General features: G+C 43.9%; 2 protein-coding genes across 7 annotated transcripts in view; one reads left to right on the forward strand and one right to left on the reverse strand.

Moving 5' to 3' along the window:
* Positions 1-26,331, forward strand: part of NDUFAB1 (NADH:ubiquinone oxidoreductase subunit AB1) — a 1,133,838-nt gene that overhangs the window by 524,516 nt on the left and 582,991 nt on the right. The window lies entirely within an intron of this gene.
* Positions 1-26,331, reverse strand: part of PRKCB (protein kinase C beta) — a 382,510-nt gene that overhangs the window by 26,206 nt on the left and 329,973 nt on the right. For both annotated transcript variants that reach the window (XM_050773830.1, XM_050773829.1), the window contains exons 11-16: positions 22,491-22,582; positions 20,242-20,304; positions 13,905-14,043; positions 9,799-9,879; positions 9,424-9,531; positions 4,108-4,248 (exon numbers count right to left, since the gene is read on the reverse strand). In XM_050773830.1, the coding sequence (XP_050629787.1) occupies positions 4,108-4,248; positions 9,424-9,531; positions 9,799-9,879; positions 13,905-14,043; positions 20,242-20,304; positions 22,491-22,582 (624 nt within the window). The remainder of the gene's footprint in view (positions 1-4,107; positions 4,249-9,423; positions 9,532-9,798; positions 9,880-13,904; positions 14,044-20,241; positions 20,305-22,490; positions 22,583-26,331) is intronic.

Raw genomic sequence — 26,331 nt, forward strand, 5'->3', positions numbered from 1 at the left:
AACCTTCGCCTCCCAGGTTCAAGCGATTCTCCATGCACAGGTGTGTGCCATCGCATCTGGCTAATTTTTACATTTTGAGTAGAGACGGGGTTTCACCATGTTGGCCAGGCTGGTCTCGAACTCCTGACCTCAGGTGATCTGCCCACCTCGGCCTCCCAAAGTGCTGGGATTATGGGCATGAGCCACTGTACCCGGTCAAATTTGTGAGATTTTATCTAAACATCTTAATTTTATATACCCTTTCACTAAGCCCTTACTACACAGGGCCTACATACTACACTGACCGTAACAGGATCTGTCAGTCAACTCACAGGTCTGCTGCACCCTGCAGCACTGAGTTCTATCCCCTGAAAACCATGAAGATGGAGCAGCCCTGTGGAGGCTGTATCCCGCAGGGCAGGCCATCGGGAGGTGAACATCAGCTGAGCCTGTTAGGTAGCTCGCCTGCTCTCTGGCTTGCATTGATCTTCAACACTTTCTCTTCTATCTCACCAGCCCTCTTCCCTCATTCATATTATCTGCTTGGCCTCTGTAGGCATCTGAGTCTGTGACCTCTTCTGGAAGCCACCACCCCATGCCCTGACTAGAAGGAGGACCATTGTCTTCCACATAAAGAGATGATTCTTTTGGCTGGGTGTAGTGGCTCACACCTGTAATCCCAGTACTTTGGAAGGCTGAGGTTTTTGGAGGATCACTTGAGCCCAGGAGTTTGAGACTAGCCTGGGCAACATGGCAAGACCACATTTATTTATTTATATTTTTATTTATTTATTTATTTGAGACTGAGTCTCACTCTGTCACCCAGGCTGGAGTGCAGTGGCACAATCTCAGCTCACTGCAACCTCCACCTCCTCGGTTCAAGCGATTCTCCTGCCTCAGCCTCACGAATAGCCGAGATTACAGGCACCACCATCATACCTAGCTAATTTTTGTATTTTTTTAGTAGAGATGGGGTTTTACCATGTTAGCCAGGCTGGTCTCGAACTCCTGAGCTCAGGTGATCCACCCACCTTGGCTTCCCAAAGTGCTGAGATTACAGGCATGAGGCACCGCACCTGGCCAAGACCCCATTTATTTAAAAATAAAAATAAAAATTAGGCAGACATAGTGGTATTCTCCTGTAGTCCCAGCTACTCAGGAGGCCGAGGTGAGAACATCGCATGAGCCCTGGAGGTTGAGGCTGCAGTAAGCTATGATCACGCTACTACACTCCAACCTGGGTAACAGAGGAAGACCCTGTCTTTAAAAAAAGAAAAAAAAAAGTAGATGATTCTCCATGTTACCTCCCTCTGGTCTCTGCCTAGCTTCCCTGGCTAAGCTCCTAATGCTAAACTCCACAGTAGTGATTCTCAACCAAGTCACATCAAGTCACCTGGAGAGCCTATTAAACACAGAACACTGGGCCCTACCCCTAGAGTTTCTGATTCAGGGGGTCTGGGTTGGAGCCCAAGAACTTCATTCCTAAAGTGCTCATGTAATGTCGATACCACTGACTGTGACACTGCATACTGATACTGCATACTGATGGACAGCACACTTTACAAACCACGGCACTACAGCTAGAACATGACCCCCAGACGTCCGCTAGGTTCTATGCTGGTGGGGATGGAAGCATGTGCGTCTTTCCTCTGGCCAAGTGAGAAAAGGAAGGTCCACATTTCGAGATCTCATAAATAACCCCACAAAAACCATATGAGTTATACATCTCGCCTCTGAGTTCCCGGTTTCCTGAACAAATAGTTCACTCTTCCTTTCAGTATTACCTTTTCATCTTTTTCCAAATGGGCCCATAAAAGCTGTGATGCTGCTCATGACATGTGGGGCCCTCTTCAACCCCAACGTACACACAGATGTTATCTTAAGTAATAGCAGCAGCAGGATTCTGCCCTTCAAAGACCCTACATCGAGACGTTAATTAATGTATGACACAGCTAACGAAAACCACGATCAGCTCTCTGTGAGTGCCTCCTCTGTTCCAGGCTTGTACAAAGTGCTTTATGCATCATAACAACCCTCTGATGTCAAAACTATTATCAACACTGTATTATGGATGATGACACAGTGGATCAGAAAGGGAAAAGGACTGGTCCCAGTTCACCAGCTCTGGAATAACCAAGGCATAGTCTGATCCACTGTACTCACTGAGAGTCAGACACGATTAAGAGTATTGTGCTCAATTCTGTGTCTGTATTTTAAGATGGATATGGATGTCATGGAGAACAACAGGCACCTGGAAGTGAGGTCCTATGGAACATGATTGCAGGAGGGGGTGGGGCAGGATTTAACTGGAAATCACAGGATTCAAGAAGGAATCAGGGGTGGGGCTGTGGCTCATACCTGTAATCCCAGCACTTTGGGAGGCTAAGGCAGGTGGATCACCTGAGGTCAGGAGTTCGAGACCAGCCTGGCCAACATGGTGAAACCCAGTCTCTACTAAAAATTCAAAAATTGGCCAGGCGTGGTGGCAGGCACCTGTAATCCCAGCTACTCAGGAGGCTGGGGCAGGAGAATTGCTTGAACCCAGGAGGTGGGTTGCAGTGAGCCGAGATTGCACCACTGCACTCCAGCCTGGGTGACACAGCGAGACTCCATCTCAAAAAAAAAAAAAAAAAAAAAAAGAAGAAGAAGAAGAAGAAGAAGGAATTAGAACCTGCATCCGCAAATGTCTGAAGGTTGATCTACACACAGAGAGAGGCTCTAGCGGGAGTTCTGGTAAGGCTGATCTGACGGCAGTGTGTAAGTTGGCAATAATGAGAAGGGCCACAAAGTAGAACTGGCTGCCTCTAAGGGCCACGGCTTCCTGCACCAGGAGGCATCCAGGGAGAAACGGGATGCATGGAGGTTGGTGTAGAGCTGTGATTCTAGCCATTTGGGATGAGGGGAAGGTGCGACACTAGGGAGAGGTGAGCATCACCTGGGAGACTCCTGAACTATGTGTCCTTTGCCCCTGGGCTTCCTGGTGGGCCTCCAATACAGTCAGACTGTCTGAGGCTTGGATCCTCCCTTCATCACTGCTGGCTGAGTGACCCTGAACAGAGCACTTAACCCCTCTGAGCCCCTGTTTCCTCTTCCGTAACATGGAATGACAGCACCTTCCTTCACAGGCTGTGGTGAGGATTTAATTAGATGCTGCATGAGAAATGCTTAATACGGTGCCTAGCACGTAAGTGCTCAAGAAAGGAATAACAATACTAGTATCAAAATAACTACCATTATTATCTTCTTCATCTTAACACTCAAACCCTTACAACGTTAGGTTTCAATGACGGTGTTTATGTTCAGTCTTCAGCCTCAGTCAGTAGTTTTACGACCCATCATGGAGTCACCAGGTCTGACCTCTATTTAATTTCACAAAGAAATATCCTCCCAGCAGAATCACAGTTTGATTAATTCAGGTGCAAACTCTTCTTTCCTGATGCCGACAAGTACTCCCTGCTGAGTCTTTGGGGATAGAAAACCTTCCTGTGGGTACGTGGACTGTGGGAAATGTGAGAGTTTTATTCTTGCATTATGAAAGTTATGTCAAAGCCGTCTCCACACCCAAACCCTCCAGGAGGGGGTCTTCAGTTCAAGAGGACGTCAGTCTCTGCTTTACTCTGTTTTGCCTTGGGTGGGAGCTGACTGCTGAACTGCCATCTTATTTACTGACTCAGACATAGTGTATGTTTCAGAATTAAATTTAAATACTGTTGAGATAAACAACATGACCTTTTCAATATCGGTATGAAGAGAAAATGACACAGTTGAACCAAGAGAAAGAATGAGGGCAAAATTAGATCCTTTATCATAGTCCAAAAATGGATCTGAACTCTGCTCACCCAAGAACCATTCTCAGAAAGTTGTCAGCTAAGATAGTTACAATAATTGAATCAATGAAACAAAAATTCAATAGGCATCATCGTTTCCATCTTTATAGAGACGGAGCTGGGCCAATGGAAATGTCCATCTTTGTACCCAGTGACTTTGTGCACATGTGTGAACACATACACCCACGTTCCAGTAGACACACTGATGTCTACCCCTCAGGAAGCATTTGGAAAACACGGGGAACGGGCAAGAATACCTTGTATGTGAATAGTCGGCAGTCAGAGAGAATGGGCTACTTACAGCTTTTGGCTTATATGGGGGCTGGATCTCTTTGCGTTCAAGTTTCTCCCAATCAATATACCGGAAAAATGCATGCTCTTTGATATCACGTTCGCCTTCAGGTCCACAACCCAAACGTTTGCCCGGGTGTTTGGTCATCAGCTTTGAGAGAAAGAAAAACATTGTATTTGATGAGTTTCAGAAGAGGAAATGTGAGACACTCAGAAATCATTACTCCAAGGCATTAGGAAAGAAAGCACAAATGAAGAATCTCAACTCATTTTTGTTCTTTGCTTTTTATTTCAGCAAAAAATCCCAACCAGGACTTTGTAGGAGAGGACCTGATAACAGGACCTGCTGCCGATCATCTCTTACGGTTAATCAAAACGAAGCCTGAATGTGACCCTGAACTTCAAGTTAGAAATGCTGCATGAGGGCCAGGCACAGCGGCTCACGCCTGTAATCCCAGCACTTTGGGAGGCCTAGGCAAGCAAATCACAAGGTCAAGAGATCAAGACCATCCTGGCCAACATGGTGAAATCCCGTCTCTTCTAAAAATACAAAAATTAGCTGGATGTGGTGGCACACACCTGTAGTCCCAGCTACTCGGGAGGCTGAGGCAGGAGAATCCTTGAACCCAGGAAGCGGAGGTTGCAGTGAGCTGAGATTGCACCACTGCACTCCACAGTCTGGCGACAGAGAGAGACTCCGTCTCAAAAAGAAAAAAAAAAAAAAGAAAAGAAAGAAAAAAAGAAATGCCACATGATCCATTTTGGTTTAAGAATAAGTTTTGTGCAATTACCAGTGCATTTAATTAGGACAGTTTCAATATCTTCAAACTTCCCTCCTCCCACAACAAGAAAACTGGAATTTGACAAAAGCAAAGGCTACATTCATTCAGATACCATTTGCATTTCTCAGTAAAGCACTTGCAAAAATGACAAAACAGAAGAAAAAGTATTAGTCAAAGGGGCCCAAGTTTCAAGTAATTACTTTCTGAAAGCTCATTAAACAGTCAAAACCTAGCCCAGCTCATTTCCCTTGTATCATACATTACACACAACGCCGCTGAGGTTTCTTTGGTGTTCCGTTTAAATTACTTAATTATCAAAACCCTCCATCTTTGGGTCTCTGAGTGCTAAATAACAAGATGAATAGATGCTCCAAGATGAAACCAGACAGGCTTCCTCTTGTAAATGAGTCCAAAGCAGCACGAAAATATCTCTGATCTCAAGACTTGAGCAAATGCACAGAGGGTAAAGACGGAAGAGTTGGTGATTAATTAAAAAAAAAAAAATACAAGTCCAAAAGCTTTCCAGAGTTGACATCACACTGAGCAGCCCACGATGGCAGAATCTTCTGCCCAGGACTTGCGGATGATGGGGAAAGGATGAACCCAGAAATTCATTCCTACACTGCCGGACAGTCACTCAGCCTGTTGCCCCCTTACAAGATAATTTGTGGTCACACACACAAGCATGTACTTGTCATATAAACCGTATCCTCCAGGGTGGGGAAATTAACTGAGCACTTACGTTCTAAGCTAGCTACCTCTTTATTTACATGCACGATCTTCCCCAATCATTGCAATAACCCAATGAGGTGAGTATACTATTTTTCCCATTTGAATAAAAAGGCAATGCACACTCAGAGAAGTTGAGGAACAGCAAGGACTCAAGAGATAGGAAGTGGCAGTCAGTAAGAGCTGGGTGCAGACTCCACCACTGCCTAGCTCTAAAACTTGGGCTATTAAGAAAAATGGGAGCACATTTCACACGTGGTTTTCTCAGGAATTTTTGTGACCTGGCTTTGTCAGGAGAGGTTTATGGAGGGTGAGGAAATTGAGTCAAGCCTTGACATTTGTGTAAGATTAGGATGTGAGGAATGAAAGGGCAGGTAGGTTTTGGTTCACACTGATAATAATAATAATATCAATAATGGCTTCCGTGTACTGAGCATGACGACATCATATGCATTCAGGCTCCGTGCTAAAGGCTTCCCAGCTGTTACCCATTACTCTTTAACCTTTGCAACAATACTCTGAGGCCTCAGCAACTCTTATCCCCCGTTTTCCAGGTAAAGGATGTAGGTGCAGAGAAGTCAAGTCATCTGTCTAAGGTCAAACAGCTAAGGAGCAGGGCAAGGTTTTGAACAGCTCTGCCTGGCTCAGGACTCTTATAGCTTTATGTTCACTGAACAGTCTCAGCTGTTCAGTGTCTGCTGGTTTTCACCCTAAGGTACGGCCTATTTGGGCTTCTGTTTGCTTCAAGTTTGTTCAAAGTGGGCATAGCCCTCTGAGTAAGGTTTTATTAATTTTTGGGGGGAAGGGAGGTAGAAAATCGGGCCTTTGAGGGGATGGACATATAAAGGACACTGCTTCAATTAAACAGGAGACTGTTTTCAAAAGCTCAACTGAATTTCTGTCTAAGCAGGAGGATGCCAAGCAAAGAAAAGGCACTGCAGAAACATCCAGCATTAATTCGGAGTCTCTGCCCAGTTCCCACACTCTTGCTCTAATGTGCCTGAAGCCATGTAGACAGCTGGATTTAATCACTGTTCCAATCTCTGATCACCTCCCAGACGCATCCCCTGGGGCTCGCTGTTCTGGAGGAAGCATTTGGCTGTTCGCTTGAGCGTCACTCGTTTCTGGAGTACCCTCCTTGAAGGAAGAGCCCGCATTGGACTCAGCCCACTCAATTAATAATGGTCCCCAAACTCAATAGTAAGAGAGTCACCCCAGTTAATCATGAAGGTTATGGGTCCTGAATTAATAGAAAATGGCTCTACCAGGGAAACTGCTAATTGGAGCTGAAGCTGAAGACAGCTGACCTGGAAAATCCTCTCCTCCATGACCCACTTAGAACCCCCAGCTGTCCAGGCAGGGCGGGCATGTGAAGGGGAGGACTCTGTGCATGTACTGAACACCTACTATGTGCCCACGTCATGCAAGGAGCTTTCCCTTATGTTATCTCATGTAATGCTCTCAAAAACTCTTTTCAGTGAGTACTACTATTTCATTTTTTAAAATAAACAGAAGCACAGAGATGCAAAGGAAGTGGCTTAAGATCTTGCACCTAGGCTGGGTGCAGTGGCCCATGCCTGTAATCCCAGCACTTTGGGAGGCAGAGGCAGTAGGATCACTTGAGCCTGGGAGATCAAGGCTGCAGTGAGCCATGAACATGCCACGGCACCCTAGCCTGGGTGACAGAGTGAGATGTTGTCAAAAAAAAAAAAAAAAAAAAAAAAAAGACCCTGCACTTAGAAAATGGAAGGGTAAAGATTTGCAAAGGGTCTCTTGATCTCCAAATCCCCTACTTTAAAAGTCGCAGTTCCAGGGGATGCAAACTCAAATGCCAAGAGGAACCAGGCAGATAACACAATAGTGTCAGCACTAGTAATAGAAATAATAACTTCCAAGGGGTTTGGAGCAGAGTGCCAGCCTCTACTCGAAGTGATTTACAGTATTCAGCTATTTAATCATCAAAGAACCCTGTGTGGACTGCTATTATTATTCCCAATCTGCAGACGCCGTCAAACAACTTCCCCATGGTCTGAGGGCAATTAATGCCTGAACCAGGATTTGAACTTGGGTAGAATTGGCCAGGTGAGAATTTCTGTGAATTACAGAGGGCAAGCCCCAACTACAGAGGGCAGTGGTTTCCAATCTAGCTGACTGGTGCTTTGTAAGAATGACAAGCCAATGTGGCAAGATCTGATTTTTCAAGAGAAACCTGAAAGCTGAATGTTTATGAGAAATCTCCTGATCCTTATATGCTGGCAATTATTAAACAAATTAAAAGCTCCAGGTGCCACCTTCTGTCTACCCCTCCCACCCTTCAATACCATGTCTATGGGGGCCTGTACAGGCCTTCGTGTGTGCCTTCTTTTTCTTTATGGGCTTTGCTTAGGTTCCTAATGCACCTCTGCGACTCCCCTCTCTATTCTTCATTTTCCCTCTCCCTGCCTCACACCCTCAAAGAAAATATTTTCAAGCAATTCACTTTAGATGTTCGGGATTGAGATTAATTCACAGGTGGTTTCCCCAGGGATACGTGCATCTTAGCCTATGGAGCTGAGGTGCAAACCTTAGGTGATTCACTGAGAGTGGGAATTTAGGCAGTGTGACAAGGTGCTTTTAGGCTGAGAGGCTGGCCCAGCTATTCCAAACTGGGCCAAGCCTCAGATTGGCCTGCCTGAGTTTCCCAGCTTTCCTTTACCCAAACCAGTGCATTCAGCATCTGGCTGGGGTCAGGAAGAGCAAAGTAGGGCATGAAAAGTCTGTAAGCATCCCACAGATCTAGGACTGGCAGCCCTGGTTTATTCAGACACACAGGTGGGAACCCGCTGATTAAGGCATGGCCATGTTCTAACCTGTACCACTGGGTGGTGGGAGAGCAAATTCTTTATTAGTATATTACGCTTGGAACATATTTTCTGGGCATCTAATTTGATTGCTTTCAGGCTTCCATCAGAGTTGAAAAATCACTTCATTTGGACAGTATGTTTAAAGGCAGTGGTGTGCAAGCCAAATGGAGACTTTTCCAAAATACTCATACCCAGACTTAATCTCTGGGGTGAGGCAGAAGCATGTGCATTCTGGTAAGGCACTTCAGGTTATCCTGATGGCTCCAAAAGTGAGCATCACTGATCCTTAGGATCTCACACAAGTCACTGTGAGTATGCCTTGGTCCAACACAAGACGCAAAACAAACAATCCCTCCCCACAAACACACGTCCTGCTTTCTTCACAGGTGCCCTGTGTATAAACTGTAGACGTACAAGCGTGCATTCCCTTTGAGCCATTTGTGTGCATGTTGGGGGAGAGGGGACAGTGGGATTTTGAGTACACTGAATTTCAGTCTGCTTATCTAGAGAATTCCTTAACCTCAACACTGCCTGGTATTTTTTAGAACAAAAGTTGCACGCTCTTGGTATTAACTAAACACATAGAGCAGAGCAGGGCAAGATAGCCTGAGTTGTGCCGAAGACCTCTTGTGCCCTTTCCCACGACTTCCAGCTCTTTGACAAAATCTCTGTGCTTTCTACCTCATTCACTCAATGAGCATTCCCCTGTGCTGGTTCAGAGACTGCAGCCCAGCCAGCAGCAAGACGCAGCTGCAGGCAGCTCTCTGTGGCACTTCTGTGCAAATCAGAAAAAAAGCGCTCTCTCCTCTGGGAGGTAGCAGCTCCATGCCAGGGTTCTCATATTGCCAAACAGAGTGAAGGGTGGAGTTCAGGCTCTGTTCCCCCCCGCCCCGGTGGGGTGTCCTTGGGCAAGGTACATCCCACATGCCTGTATGGGGTGGTCCTGGCCACAGCTTTAAGAGATGTACTTACCCCTTTGCAGATGGCCACAGCTTCCTTGGACATAGACTTGGGATAGGCTACGTTGTGTTCCATGATGGACTGGAAGAGTTCATCTTCATCCTCCCCTTCAAAGGGTGCCTGTATGACAGGGGAGGGTGGGAGGAGAAGAATCCCTGCTTGAACCCTCCCCAGAGCCCCCCTCAACTGGCAGACTCTCCTCCCTGGGGCCTACAGTGAAGCCACACACCCAGCTTTCAAATGACCACGGACTTGTATGACCCCAAGGCCGGGAAAGTCATAGAGGTTTCCATTTATGAGCTGTTACCAAACATGCATTCTCCTAAGGAAACCATGTGGATGGGGGTAGGGAGGACTTCTCTTATCGATCACTTAAAATTCAATTACCTGCCCAGCCAACATTTCATACAGCAGGACTCCAAATGCCCACCAATCCACGGACTTCCCATAGGGCTGATAAGCAATTATCTAGAAAACAGAAGGCATCCTATCAGGGAGGTTTGCAGTTCATGTATCTTCTGGAGACAGATTCCACTCTTCTTTTACAAGAAGGCTAGTGCCCACCTGAGCTATTTCTTTACATTAGCTACTCAGGGAATGACAGACATTCTTTGCAGAGGCACCTGCAGCTGGACAAACACCTGTGGCTGTCACATTGCCTTTTCGAAGCACTAAGTACGGTGTATTATTATTATCATTATTTTCAAAACAGTGAGCGTGAGCTGAGATCTGGCCACTGCACTCCAGCCTGGGCGACAGAGCGAGACTCCGTCTCAAAAAAAAAAAAAAAAACAGCATGGAATTTTTAAAAGAAAAACTGTCTTTACTCTTCATTGTAAAAGTTATAACATTTACACAATAATGTAAATATACTTAACACTACTAAACTGTACACTTAGAAATGGTTAAGATAGTAAATTTTATGTTACATGTTTTTAAAACATAATTACAAATAAAAACGTTTAAGAGGTAATAATATTTGTTACTATTTTACTATTTCTTTATAAAAGATAGCTAAGCTGAGATGATAACATGAAAATCACCCATAATCCTTTATTAAGAGAAAAATTATGACTAATATTTGGTCTACTTCATACCATACTCTTTTCTCTGAATACATATTAAACTCTGTGTGTATGTGTGTGCTTTACATAAACACTTTGGTATGTGGACCATTTTTTTTTCTTTTTTCTTTTCTTTTTTTTTTTTTTTGATAGTGTCTCTTTTTGTCACCTAGGCTGGAGTGCAGTGGCAAGATCATAGCTCATAGCTCACAGCCTTGGCCTCCTGGGCTCAAGTAATCCCTGCACCTCAGCCTCCTGTGTAGTTGGGACTATAGGTGCTCACCACCATGCTAATTATTTAATTTTTTGTAGGGACGGGGTCTCTCTATATTGCCCAGACTGAACTCAAACTCAAGCAATCCTCCCACTTTGGCCTCCCAAAGCACTGGGATTATGGGCAATAGATCTTTAATAAAGCCAGTTATTCACTTAAATTTTCCTTGCTAATTTAATAATTGTATATGAACACAATCAGTTTTTATCTCTGCATAACATTCTGTTGAATGGATACACCCAAATCTATCTTATAAATTTCCAATTGATTAGGTCTCTTCCTATGCTGTAACATATATTCTTGCAATTAGACATTTGGACATCTGTCCAAGTATTTCCTTAAGATAAACTCCTAGATGTAGAATTGGTGGATCATGTGGTATATGCGGTTGTGAAGTTTTTAATTCATATTCCCAAACTGCCAGAACATGGAAAAGTCTAGAAGAGCCATGTGACGGTCCATCTTTCAGCATGTAGGGATGTAAAACTAACCATGTCAGAGGTTAAGAGGTAATATAGCAAAGGCTAAAGGCTGAGGCCTGAGGGTTAGGCAGTCTGACTTTGAATCCTGACTGCTGTCTACTGGTAGGTTGTCTGATCACAGGAGAAGTTACTTAACTTCTATAATATCTATATCATGGGGTTATGTGAGATAGTAGGTGGCTTTCACATATTATGCCCTCAAAATGTTAACTAATCCTAGAATGTTTTATAATTCAGTTACTGCTTGTTTAACTCAAAAAGGGTATTTGAGCAAACTTGGCTATAAAGTGAATGGCCGTTTCTTGATCTCTATCTCCCACTTTGATTTCTATTCCAAAATCAGAAACGCAGAGATGTTGATTACAGGATATGAAATTTCAGTTAAGTAGGAGGAATAAATTCAAGAGATCTATCGTACAACACAGTAACTATAGTTAATAACTATCTATTGTATTCTTTAAAATTGCTAAGAGGGATTTTTAAGTGTTCTTACCACAAAAAAAAAGTATGTGAGATAATAAATATGTTAATTAACTCAACTTAGCCATTCCACAATGTATACGTATTTCAGAACATGTTGCACATGATAAATGTATACAATTTTACTTGTCAATTATGAACGAATGAAATGCGTTCTGAGAAGTAACCCGCAAGACAAGGAAGGGAAAGCATTCCAGGAGAACACTTCTCATTGAAAGTGTTTTCACACTTTTAAAGTACTTCAAGTCTTGTTTGATCCTCATGACAACCCAACAAGCCAATCTCTTTACAAAGGAAACTAGAGCCTGGGATGTGAGACCAGTTGCCAGGGGTGATGTGGTTAGTTCATGACAAAGCCTGACCTGCAGCTTATCCCTCCCATCTGCAGGCTGGAGGGGAGGCAACTTCATCAGCAACACAGTTCAGGGTTTCTTGTGCTTGTCTGGATCACCACCAGTGAGGAACTTCTGAGAACCCCAAATCCTGGGCCTCACCCTGCAGAGATTCTAATGGGATGGCATTTGAGCAGCCCACATTGTTTTCTGTTTGTTTGTCTGTGGGTTTTTTTGTTTTGTTTTTTTTTCCTTTTGAGACAGGGTCTCGCTCTGTTTCCCAGGCTGAGGTGCAGTGGCATGATCACTGCTTACTGCAGCCTCCACCTGCCGGGCTCAAGCGATCCTCCCGCCTTAGCCTCCTGAGTAGTCAGGACAGCAGGTGTAAGCTAGTGCACTGGGCGAATTTTTATTTTATTTTTTTTTGTAGAGATTAGGGTCTCACTATGTTGTCCAGTCTGGTCTCAAACTCCTACCCTCAAGTGATCTTCTTGCCTCAGCCTCCCAAAGCGCTGAGATTACAGGGGTGAGCCACCATGCCCCAGCTGCATCCTACATCATAAAAGCTCTCTCATGACTCTAAACTGCAGTTAGAGTTGAGAACCAGAGATTATGGAACCCACGGCCTATCAGAAAGTTGTGTTATAGATTGTGTCATATCTAATTAATTAACAAAATGATAATAGACCAAAGTATATCACATTGGGAAAACTTCATTGGGTCTGAATAAAGCCTTATTATTTTTGAATTACTTTATTACTCAAGTAATATACAAATATATTTACCTTGTAAAAAAAAATGTCAGCAGTATACAGAAGTAGCTAAATTTCTCTTTACAATTCCCTTATCTTCAGAGGTAACCAGTGTTATAAAATCAGTCTGAAATCTTCCAGATTTTTGTATGCTTTTACTAGTTGAAAACAGAGCAGTGTTCCGTGTATTTCTGTTTTATCCATAAATAGTATCACATTGTTGTCATTCCTCTTTCTTTTTTTTTTTTTTTTTTTTTTTTTTGAGACAGGGTCTTACTGTGTCATCCAGGCTGCAGTGCAGTGGCATAATCACGGCTCACTGCAGCCTGGACCTCCTGGGGCTCAGGTGATTCTCTTACCTCAGTCTCCCAAGTAGCTGGGACTACAGGCACGTGCCACCACACCTGGCTAATATTTGTATTTTTTTGTAGAGACGAGGTCTCGCCACGTTGCCCAGGTTGTTCTGGAGCTCCTGGGCTCAAGTGATCCATTTGCCTCTGCCTCCCAAAGTGCTGGGATTACAGGCACGAGCTGCCGTGCCAGGCCTTGTATTTGTCATTCTGTATCTTGATTTTTTTTTTTTTTCTCTAACAATGTGTCTTGAAGATCTTTTCATATCTACATACATATCTAACTCACTCTTCTGAATTGGTGCCTGGTAGTATTTCATGCTATAAATAAATCATGGGCTATTGTCCATTTTCCTACTGAGGAACATATACAGGACACAGATCCCATGTCATATGCCAGCCCAGGGGATCTGCTCTTTCTCTCTCGACAAACATTCCGATGTCACAATTAGGCGGTATCACATGGCTGTGGGCCACAGCAGTCTGATGAAGAATTTTACTGATGTGTGTTGGATGGTTCTTTTGAGTTTTATTTAAATTTTCTCCCAAACCTTGATGTATTTTGGGCTTGGGCTTCTGGATGTGTGCTAAATTAATTTGCATGTGTGATCTCAAAGGGAGGATTTAGAGTATAGAATAAGATTCTGCCCGAGGTTCCCTTGCAAGGTACCACCCTCGACCCTTCCCAGCTCTCACACGGCCATCTGGGGAGCAGAGGGTACATCACTGCAATGTGAACGTGTGCCCCGCAGCTCTCACCTCAGGGGCGATGTAGTCTGGAGTGCCACAGAATGTCTTGGTTGTCACCCCATCCCAGATGTTCTCCTTACACATGCCAAAATCAGCAATCTTGATGTGCCCCTCAGAATCGAGCATCACGTTGTCAAGTTTTAGGTCACTATGGCAGACACAAGAATTTAGAGATTTAATTAATTGCTATGCATTTCAAGCCAAGCAACAGCCACTCATTATGCATAAAACACTGTGTTAGGTGTTGTGTGGGCACAAAGGTCAGTAGCAACCAGCCTTTGACCTCCAACAGCTTACAATCTGGCAGGGAAATAAAAAGAGGTCCACAAACCTCCGTGCTTTTCTTTTTCTACAGAGCCAACTGTGCCAAGTGTCTCACAAGGACACAAAGAGACAGCACTTCTGAAAAGAGGGAGATCCACAGAAAGTTAAGCAAAGGGCAGAGCATCCATGACACTTCCTGGATCCAGGAAAATTCCAAGAATTTTCCTTTGCAACTTAAAGATATTTTGTAAGAAGATACATTTTCCACAAAATTATTATTTTTTAAAATATCTCTGAAGATGACAAAGAAAAAAAAGCTGATTGAAGGAAGTGTTCCCTGATCTCTTGGACTACCTCCTAGGACATGACCCAGGAGTTTCCATTGATTCTTTGAATAAAAAGATATTTGGCCGGGCATGTTGGCTCACATCTGCAATTCCAGCACTTTGGGAGGTCAAGGCAGTTGGATCACAAGGTCAGGAGTTCAAGACCAGCCTGGCCAATATGGTGAAACCTCGTCTCTACTAAAAATAAAAAATTAGCTGGACTTGGTGGCGGGCGCCTGTAGTCCCAGCTACCCGGGAGGCTGAGGCAGGAGAATAGTTTGAACCCGGGAGGCGGAGGTTGCAGTGAGCCGAGATAGTGCCACTGCACTCCAGCCTGGATGACAGAGCGAGACTCCGTCTCAAAAACAAACAAACAAACAAACAAATTGTTGAACAATTACTATGTGACAGGCACTATGCCTGGATGTAGTATGTAGCTGTAAACAAGATAAGCCTCCTGTTCTTCAGATAAAATTTCAGTGCTGGGCAAAAGATAACAATTACTCTATAAGCATGATTATTATAGATTCTGATAAGTGGTATGATGAAAATAAAGAGGACATAAGATAGTGATTAGAGGAAGTCACTTTAAGCAGGGTGTCAGTCAGAAAGGACCTCTCTAAGGTGGTGACATTTGAGCTCTAACCTAAAGGATATGTGCTGTATTCTCTTTTATTTTCATCTGTGTTGATGAGAAGAGCTTGATATTTTGGGGAACACTTGTAGTCTTTAGCACACAAGATGGATCCAATATCAACACACTTTCCTCCTCCCTAAACACCTACTCCAATGTCAATGCTTTATATTTCAGCACCAGTGAGCAAGGCTGAGTGATGGATCAGATGGTTCCAGTCCTAATAGAAGATGGGGAACTCCGACTTCCTGAGAGGTAGGGGGATCTATTGCTTAATTCAGATGTTTCCCTTTGGTCATCTTCATTGGGCAGTGGGCATCTGTGGTTCTGCCTATTCTAATATTTTGTGATGACAGCATTCTAATATTCCCTAGAAGAAACACCCTCATCCAATTCTTCCATGGGTGTAACATGGCTTCCATGTAACATGGCTCCAGGAATGGTCACATGGGCCTGTCCTGGCCAATGGAAATATTCCATTCTTCTGGTCACAGTGATTGATTCAGGAATGGGCATGTGATCCAATGTGAGCCAATCAAAGCTGTTAAGTATTAGTGCCGGCACTTTGGCTGGCACAATCAAGAAAGGGATAAGTGCATTTTACATTGGGGTTGTTCAGGTGGTATTATGGAAGTCTAGAAACTCCAGGGGTCACCAGATGAAGAGAAGCAATCTAATATAGAGAAAGTAGAGCCTAGAGGGAGGATGATAAAGTGTGCCCTCATAACGTGCACTTGAGCCTCTGCATGTATCCAGGCCTAAAGTCAGATCTGTGCCTGGATTTTTAAGTTATGTCAGCCAATAAATGCCTCTTTTAACCTCAGTTACTTTGAATTGAGTTACTGTCTTCATTTCCGACTAAAAGAATACAATCTGAAAACTATATCCTGGCATCTCCTATCTGTGTCTGTGGGTTCTCCTTATTCAAAGGGAGGGGGAGGTCCACTTGCACTCGCCCACTGATGTTTGCCAATCCCAACACGCCATGCCTTTGGTGCTGTCCATGGTGCTGCTCGTATCCAGCCTTCATGCTCATCTACAAGCCACCGTGATTTGAGTGAAAGTTTGGAACTCAGAAAACCCAGGCTTTGCAGCAATTTGCTTTTCCTAAACTTACTAGGTAGGTCTATATGTGATATTTGTGATTTCTCTAATAGTGACAAATGACATCCCTTCAGCGGGACCACATGCCCAGAAGCAGGCAGCTGGGTAGACTAGGGAAGTGATAAAATCTTCATCTATTATAGAAAAGAATTTTCAGGTGCCAAGAGCCAGGCAGTCCTGAGGCTGGAGGGCACCTCTGTCATCTTTACCATCACATAGCAGTGTTTTGATATCACACCCTAATCTTTTGTTCTATGTAATAAATCCTCATTTCTGCTTCAAAAGATGGATGGAGAAATTATTTTCATTTTTCAGAAAACCATCAAGGGCAAAACCAACACACATTCCAGATATAGTGATTGGTAAATCAGAAACCAAGTTTGATAGGAAGAATCTTTTTCCCTCCTCGCCCCCGAACACAACATCTCCATTTCCTTAAAGATGGTAAGTCTAACAAAATCCTTCATCCTCTTTACTTAAGAACTGTTCAATTAAGGAGAGATTTAGATGAAGGAGGTAGTGATTTGTAACATCTTAAAAGACTACCACTATGAAGGCAATCTCTATGAAATGACAAAACCATACATCTTTTGTCAAGTAATTTATTTTTTACCATTCCTATTTGACTATCAATTTCAAGAAGTCTATTTCCAAGAAGTGTTCTGGAGGGTGAGCAACAAAAACCAACTGTGATGACTTTTACCTGAAAAGGAATTCATCAAAGGATATTGGGGAGCTCACGGAATCTTTGAGGAGATTGAAGAACCAGATTAAGAGTCTATAAAGCCCAAAACGATGCCTAACTGCAACTCAGAGCTTGTCCAATGACACCACCACCCAAGTTGCCATGGGACACAAACATCACCCCTTATTCCACGAAGCCCTAAGCTGGACTCTGCCTATTGCTGTTAAGACCCTCTTCTCTTGCCTCTGGAAAGTAACTGCTGATAATTACTATGGCCTCTCTTGATACTGTGCTTTCTGCTTTCTTGGCCACTAGTTTCTGATTCAAGGTCTTGAGTAAGTATGACCAAGTGTCAGTGCTTGTGTTGTGTGCCTGCCCTGGCTACAGGGGGGCTGTGAAATGAGTATCATTTTCATTATCTATAGTAGGAGATTGACTCTGTTCTTACACATACGCAAAAGAGGGGTTCAGATGAAGACTGGCCTAAAAGATTGATAAATATCCCTTTAAAGACCATATTAATAGTGGAAGATTAAAGGGAGAGTATGTAGTTAGTTTAGGAAAAGGGGCTTTGGAATAGGTATCATATTAGCACCTGAAATGCTAGTCTTTGAATTTTACCACCTGGATCTGGATTCATGGATCCCAGATCCCAACGCGGCTTCCTGATTGATTAGAAACTAGCCCTGAATCACAACTCAATTGACTAGAACTCTAATTATTTCCTTTCCTGTTTCCTACACTGGGACTGGATTTTCTTCCAACAAACTTGTAGTTCCATGTTTAATCTTCTCAAGAATCCAGTTGGTTCTATTTAGTAGAGGCACATCCCACATAGGAGTTAGGTCCTAATGTCAGCACCCAAGTTGAAAATCATGTAGAGTGAAAAATCACCCATGATCCCTGTCTCTGTGGTTAAGCACTAGCTGAAGTCATTGGCTTGAATTTAGGGATCACATCATCACATCATATGGAAGATCATATGCACCTTTTTTTTTTTTTGAGATGGAGTTTCATTCTTGTTGCCCAGGCTGGAGTGCAACAGGGCGATCTTGGCTCACCACAACCTCTGTCTCCTGGGTTCAAGCGATTCTCCTGCCTCAGCCTCCCAAGTAGCTGGGATTACAGGCATGTGCAACCACACCCAGCTAATGTTCGTATTTTTTTAGTAGAGATGGGGTTTCACCATGTTGGCCAGGCTGGTCACCAACTCCTGACCTCAGGCAATCTGCCCGCCTCAGCCTCTCTACATGCTGGGTTTATAGGCATGAGTCACTGCCCCCAGCCTCATGTGTATCTTTCAACACCAGAATTATATTCAGCACAAAATGATATTGTCACTATGACAGTCAAAAGAGAAACTAAGGGAATTAGATGATTTCCACGTGCCATTTCATGCACACAGAGCTAATGTGTTCACTGAGGGCAAACGTGGGCATGGACAGAATGAGCATACTATTTAAAATTTAAATTCTTTTTTTAGAGACAGGGTCTTGCTCTGTTGCCCAGGCTGGAGTGCAGTGGCACAATCATAGCTCACTGCAGTTTCGAACTCCTGGGCTCAAGTGATCCTCCTGCCTCAGCTTCTAAATTCGTCTTCTCTCTATTTTCACACTTTCACTAGGATCACCCATATGCCAAGTAAAACCACTCCTCTTCTTGACCTTCTTCCCTCCATCATTAGGAGAAAGTAGGAATGGCAGGGACTTTGTGCACTCAGAATAAGATTATCCTTCCCCCTATAGATTTCATATCAGCACTCCAAGGTGTGACTAAAAGCTCCAGGACTCTGAAAGCTTCTGACAAGGCCCCCACTTCCCATCCCTCCGTCCTGCCAGGACCCCATAGCCTTGCCTCCACTATCTGCCTTGTACTTACCAGGGCTAATCTTATCATGCCCCCTTTTTTTTTTTTTTTTTTTTTTTTTTTGAGACAGGGTCTCGCTCTGTCACCCAGGCTGGAATGCAGTACTATGATCATAGCTCACTGCATCCTTGAACTCCTGGGCTCAATTGATCGTCCCACCTCAGCCTCCTGAGTAGCTAGGTCTATAGGTATGCACCACCACACCTGGCTAATTGTATTTTATTTTTAGAGATAGGGGCCTCACTATGTTGCCTAGGCTGGTCTGAAGCTCCTAGCTTGAAGCATTCCTCCTGCTTCGGCATCCCAAAGCGTTGGGATTACAGGTGGTAGCTACTGTGCCCAGCCCCCTCATGCCTTTTAATCCCATATCCCGCAGTTAAAGCAAAAGGCCCAGGACTCCCAAGTCACCCCTAACTCTCCAGGCTCTCATCACTACGCTCTCTACAGAATGAGAGGGAACCCTCCAACACGCAGGGTACACCAGCACCCTCCCCTGCTTGATTTATCTCCATAGTACTTATCACTACTTGGCAGACTATGTTTTTATGATTCACTTATCTGTCTCCCACCACGAAAAGATAAACTCCACAGGGGCAAGGGGTTTCATCTGTTTTATTCACTTCTGTATGCCCACCACCCACAAGAGTGCCTAGAATATAGTAGGATTTGATAAATATGTGTCAAACGCATGAATGGAATAGACTTTTGTGGTTCTTCATAATCTTTGAAATAGACCCCCCCCCCCACCCATGCCAAGCGCTGTTTGGAAGCCTCATGCCTTGCAGCCTCTCTTGCATAACAAACCAGCCCAAGCCTGCACTGGCTATGCCATTTGCATCGACGTAGTACAAGGAGAATTGTACGCCCTGGACTCGCTGACAAATAGCAGCCTCGGGTGCAATCGTCCGCCTTGCATGAAATATAAAACGCTATGACTCATGCAGCTATGATCATCCATTTGCTCCTCCAAATACCAGCAGATGCCAAGTCCTGAACTTAATCCTGTCTTTCAGAGCAGCCACTCAGAGATCCATTTCCAAGTTGTAGTTACATAGCAGAAATAAATAAATAAATAAATACATAAATAATGTTTCATAATAATGTGATCCATCACATTCTGCCAGCCCAAATTCTTTGTCTGCTCCTCAAATGTAGGGTCCACAAGCAAGAGAAAGAAGTACTGGGGTCCTCTCTGTGAGTCTCCTCTTAGAGCAAATGGTCTCCTGTTTGAGGCTCTGAACCATCATTGGTGACACAGTCCATCGAGATTTTCTACCACCATATAGAGCTGTCCAAACTTTGCCAGGGCAGTGGGCGATGCTGCCTGGCAGAACACATGCCCAAGTTAGTTCTGGAGGATTCCTCCCCCACCACGGATTCTAATTTTAAAAGCAGCTGAAGAAAGAGGCAGGGCAGGGAGGAGCTGAGGGAGATGAAGAGATGGAAAGTACAGCAATATTCACTTACCGGTAAATGATGCCCTTACTCTGTAAGAAGAACAGACCGATGGCAATTTCTGCGGCGTAAAATCTGAAATTAAAAAAAAAAAAAAAAAAAGGCAATGGAGAAACTCAAGGACACCATATGCTTGGCAATGCTCAGAATTCAATACAATATTGAACTAGGTGCAGGGCATTAAAGAACCCATGGATGGTCAGCTAAATAGCTCATAAAATGCTGAGAGTACGGATGGATTCACAGGGTGGTTTAGAAGGTGATGGGGTTGCCTTAAGGACAAATTGGGGGTAGGCAGAAGTTCAGCAATTGTATAGTGGAGAGGGGGCCATGGGATATGATGAGCTGGATGGAGAATTACGGTTTCACTAGCTGGGTAACATAGTGAGGCCTTGTCTCTACTAAAAATAAAAGAAAAAAAATAACTGGGAGTGGTGGCACATGCCTGTGATCCCAGCTACTTGGAAGGCTGAGGCAAGAGCATTGCTTGAGCCCAGGAGATCAAGGCTGCAGTGAGCTATAATCAGGGTCACTGCACTCCAGTCTGAGCAACAGAGTGAGACCCTGTCCCCCAACCCCCACAAAAAGAGAGAGAATTATACTTTCAGACTGTATAGCAAGTTAAATTATCTTGACAACAGCAGCTAACATCTGTTGAAGGTTTACCATCTGCCTAGCACCGTTTTAGGCATTACCTGATTTAATCCCAATAATAATGCTGTAAGGTAGGTCCTACTATTATCTTCCCATTCCTCAAATGAGGAAACTGAGGGTTAGAGAGATTAACTTGGGCAAGTTATATAGCGAATGAATGGCACAGCTGGAATCAGAAACAACATCTGTCTAAAGTGTAACCTCTTATTGAAGGTCAACCCATAAAGAAAGAGGTTTCGAGAGAACTAGGAAGCCCAGTTATGCCACAAAGGTTGGGCAGGGCTTTGGGGAACTATGCAAAGTGTCTTGACATGTCTTGTGTGACAATGGAATTAAAGCCTGTGGTCAATTAGATGTTAGAAGTAAAAGCAAAGCTAATCCTATTAGAGTCGTGCCAGGAGATATGAATGGCTAGATTTGGAAGCACAAGAATAATGCAAATCCTATCAGAACACAGTGCTCACAACCTGGCCAGGTGGGAGGAGAGGGGGCAAGCTGAACTGGGCGGGAGCCACCGAGCCTCCGGTATGACAGGGTGGGGTTCTAGATGAGCTCTGGGGGCTCTATGGAGAGGCAGTAAGATCTTAGCAAACTCCCCAGGAGAGGTTATCATTGCTGATTCCTACAACTTGCAATGTTCCTAAGCAGGGGAGTGACATGATGAGATTTGTGTTCTGAAAAGAAGAGACTGTAGCTGCCTTTTAAACTGAAGGGGATGGAGTTGACTCAGCAGAGGAAACACATTTCCAACAACCAAGAATCAGTCTCCCCATCCCAGGAACCACAGACCATTGCCACTGAGCACCTTGATCCTTCACCCCCGTGGAGTGAAGGCATCTAAGAGGGAGAGTGGTGTAAGATAAAGAACATGGGCAAAGAAACACTGGGGTCAGAATTCAGGAACTGCTTCTTACTAGCTCCATGAATATGAGCAAGCTTTCAAAACCTTGCATCTCCATTTCCTTGTTTGTAAAGCAGAGGTGGCAGCATCTCCCTCCCAGAGTTATTCTCAGGGTTGAGATGATGTTTGTTAAGCACTTAGGGCCTGGCTCATAGTAAGTTCTCAATAAATATTAGCAAATGGACACATAAAATCTACAGTGATAATCCCCAGGGAAGATACAGGGCCTTTCTAAGCAGTCAGGGACATGAATTAGAAATAAATAGCTGTGGGTTTAGAGCTTTGAGTTTTGTTTTATTTTTCAGAAGAGACTACAGTGTGCGCCACCATCCCCAGCTAAGTTTTTTATTTTTTATAGAGATGAGATCTCGTCATGGTGCCCAGGCTGGCCTTTAACTCCTGAGCTCAAGTGATCCTCCAATCTCAGCCTCCCAAAACAGAGATTACAGGTAGGAGCCATGGTGTCTGGCTGAGCTTCAGGTTATTAGTTGGTGTCAGGAAAAAAAAAAAGAAGCATCTCATATTAAGCAGAACATCTTTCTTCCCTGGCTAAATATTTTTTCAAAAAGATGCCCGAGGTGTTTAAAAATCCCTCTTTGGCAAAAAAACAAAAACAAAAAAAAACAAACAAAAAAAACACACCCAAAGGAACCACTAACCTACCCATTTATCCCAAAGAGAAAGCACAGCACTAGTTCTCACTTACACGGCATGGGGCTCCTTGAACCGGCCAACTTGCTGGATGTGATACATGAGGTCGCCCCCGTTGACGTACTCCATCACAAAGTACAGGCGGTCCTGGAAGAGGACAGCAAACAGCAACATTAACATCCTGTAGCTTCTGGGGCTCCAAATGGACAGTGAGGGAAGAGCTGGAATTTATGATGAAAACTTCCAGGACTCTGACAGATCCCTGTTTGCTGGGCTTGCTGTTTCCCCAAGGGTAACGTTTGTGTTACTGGAACTATGCAAGCGAGCATAGGTGATACACAGATAATTTTTTTCATGAATAATTACAACGTTGGCTAGGCATGGTGGCTCATGCCTACGTATTACACCTGTAATCTCAGCACTTTGGGAGACTGAGGTGGGCAGATCACCCGAGGTCAGGAGTTCAAGACCAGACTGGCCAACATGGCAAAATTCCATCTCTACTGAAAAACAACAAAAGCAAAAAAAACAAAAATTAGTGAGTCATGGTGACAGGCGCCTGTAATCCCAGCTACTCAGGAGGCTGAGGCAGGAGACTCGCTTGAACCTGGGAGGGGGATGTTGCAGTGAGCCAAGATCATGCCACTGCACTCCGGCCTGGGTGAGAGTGAGACTCCATCTCAAAAATAATAATAATAATAATTACAAGTTTATATTTTTTTGCTGGAAAATATAATTAGCATATTAATATTGTGACTTAACTGATATTATTGTTTAGGATAAGGCTGATTTTAACAAAAAGTGGAAAATATTAAGTAAATAATGTTACAGATGATAGGTAGCTGTACTAGCCAGCCTTTATGATGCCCCCCCACTGCCCCAGTGATTTTTCAAACTCTTGGTATTTATGTACTTGTGTAGTACCTTCCCATAATGAATAGGACTGACCTGTGTAACCCACTGGATATTGCAAAAATGACAATGTATGACTTCCAGGAGTAGCACATAAAAGACCTACAGCTTCCACCCTGCTCTCTCAGATCACTGCTTTTTGGGAAGCCTGCCGCCATGCCATGAGGATGCTCAAGCAGTACTACAGAAAGGTACATTTGGCAAAGAACCGAGGCCTCCTGCCAACAGCCAGCACCAACTCCAGTCCTGTGAGAGAATCACCTTGGAAACAGATCCTTCACCCGAGACAAGCCTTCAGATGAATAGAATTCCAGCTGACAATCTGACTCAATCCTTTGAGACCCAGAGCCAGATCAACTAGGTGAAGCATTCCCAAATTCCTGCCCCACAGAAACTGAGATAATGAATGCTTATTGTTGTTTTAAGCCACTGAATTTTGAGGTACTCACCAATAGATAACACAGTAGCTATCAAAAACAAAAAGATGAATTATCAAGATTTGAAAAACAGTAACCTAGGAAGGCATGTCCAGAAGTAAAAGAAATGGGGCCAGAAAAAAATCTGTGTCCTAATCAGGGAAGTTTTTCAGCATGTCTTTCAAGGGATATTGTGAACTTCTTCAGGTCAGGGGCTATGCCCTTCTTGGCTGTGTAAGCCCTGTTCCTGATAGCACAACTAGCACATAGTAGGTGCCCAGAGAGTGAAAGGGCACAAGCTTTGGTACCAAAGACACTTCATTTGGAAATCCAGCTCTGTCTCTTAATAGCTGGATGTATCTGGAGAAGTTATTCAACACCTGGGTTTCCTCATCTGTCAAGAGGAGATAAGAGCAGAACCTCAGTGATGCTGCTGGGATTAAATAAGACAGATGTGTGTTTTGGCCCTTGGGCAACACCAATATGTGACTTGCGTCTCTCCTTCCATCAGAGGGTGTTTGCTAAATGAATGAATCACTTTGTCTCTTCTTAGAGGCTTCTGCTTGGGTGAAATCTCTCCTTTACGCTACATTCCTTTGGCTTGCAATGGCAGAGTCTGCGCTAGCGAATTTGGGAACTGAAGTCCCTCTTATGTTCTCAGCCTAAAAAAGTCACTTCCTCTAACCCACCCAATCTAAATTAGGTCTGCCGTTCTACTCTTTCATGAAACCCCGTGGGCTTTTTTCTTTTCTTTTCTTTTTTAAATCTCTGACCACATCATAATTTGTTAATTATATTTTGAACTTGATGGTTATTTATTTCATCTATCTAGTCAAGTAAAAAAAAATGTATAGAGTCCTACTAGGTACCAGGTTATAGATGAGTGCTGAACATAGAGCAGTGAACAAAACCAACAAACATTCCTGGCCTTTATCTTTCATTCTAGCAGGTAGACACAGATAAAGACAATAAATGCTAAACATAATAAATAAATTATATAGAATGTTAAAAGATAGCCGGGCACAGTGGCTCGCACCTGTAATCCTAGCACTTTGGGAGACTGAGGCGGGCAGATCACCTGAGGTCAGGGGCTCAAGACCAGCCTGGCTAACATAGTGAAACCCTGTCTCTACTAAAATATAAATACAAAAATTAGCTGGGCATGATGGTGCGTGCCTTTAGTCCCAGCTACTAGAGAGGCTGATGCAGCAGAGTTGCTTGAACCTGGGAGGTGGAGGTTGCAGTGAGCCAAGATCACACCACTGCACTCCAGCCTGGGCAAGAGAGTGAGACTCTGTCTCAAAATTAAATAAATAAATAAAAATAAAAATAGAAGATTAAAAGATTAAAAAGTGCCATGGGGGAAAAGCAGAGCAAAGTATGGAGGATTGGGAGTACCAGCTTGATGAGACGGGAGAAAGGAGTTCCAATTTCAATAAAGTATTCAGGATAATCTTATTTAGAAGGCAATCCTTCGGCAAAGACTTGAAGGAGATGACAAAAGCAGCTATGCAGGTTATCTAGAGTGAGAGTTTACCAGGCGGAGAAACAGGCTGTGCAAAAGCCCTGAGGCTAGAGCACACCTCATGTGCTTGGAGAAGAAAGAAGAAGGGGGACAGGGTAGGAGATGAGCCCAGAGCGGTGCTGAGGGACTCATCATGTAAGGTCATGTAGGCTAATACAAAGGTTCAGGGTCTCACTCTGAAAGAAATGGACTAATGTCAAATGTGACTGAACGTTCCACAAATCCGGAACCGTGTAAAAATTGTTTACCACTATGTACCAATAGCCCAGCACCATGCCTGGCCAAAGCGAGCCATCAGTACACATTAATTAAGTGAAAAATGGGTGAGCCTTGAGGCAGCAGGAGTTACTGGGTCTCCAAAGCACCATTCATACAGTCAGAAGAGTGGAATGAAAGCATGGGCTCCACGTTTTCTGACTACTGGGGAGGCTTGGGAAGACCATTTTATATCCCTGAGCCTTGATATCTTCACTTATAAAATGAGGATAACATATTCGATAATCTCTAACAGACTGACTGAGGGGCTGGAATGAAACATACACAGGGCTGCAAGCTAAATGTGATGAAAATGAGATGTCCTGGCAGCACTGCCTGAGTACTGAAGCCAGACCAGTGTTTTCCAAACTCAAGTTGTATCTCACTTTAACTGATCATTAAATCAATTTGGTGGGTCATGATCAACTTAAAAAAAAAAAAAAGAACAGAAAAAAGAGGTCAGGCATGGTGGCTCGCTCCTGCAATCCCAGAACTTTGGTGGGGCCGAGACAGGAGGATCACTTGAGGCTAGGAGTTTGAGAACAGCCTGGGGAACATAGCAAGACTCTGCCTCTACCCCCCCCCAAAAAAAAAAAAAATTAGCCGGGTATGGTGGTGAGCACCTGTAGTCCCAGCTATTCATGAGGCTGAGGCAAGAGGATCACTTGAGCCCAGGAGTTCAAGGCTATAGTGAGCCATGAGCCATGGTGGTGCCACTGCACTCCAGCCCGGGCAACAGAGTGAAACTCTGTCTCAAAAAAAAAAAAAAAAAAAAAAAGAAAAAAGAA

This window comes from Macaca thibetana, chromosome 20, assembly GCF_024542745.1.
Source record: "Macaca thibetana thibetana isolate TM-01 chromosome 20, ASM2454274v1, whole genome shotgun sequence".
Classification (NCBI taxonomy): Eukaryota; Metazoa; Chordata; class Mammalia; order Primates; family Cercopithecidae; genus Macaca; species Macaca thibetana.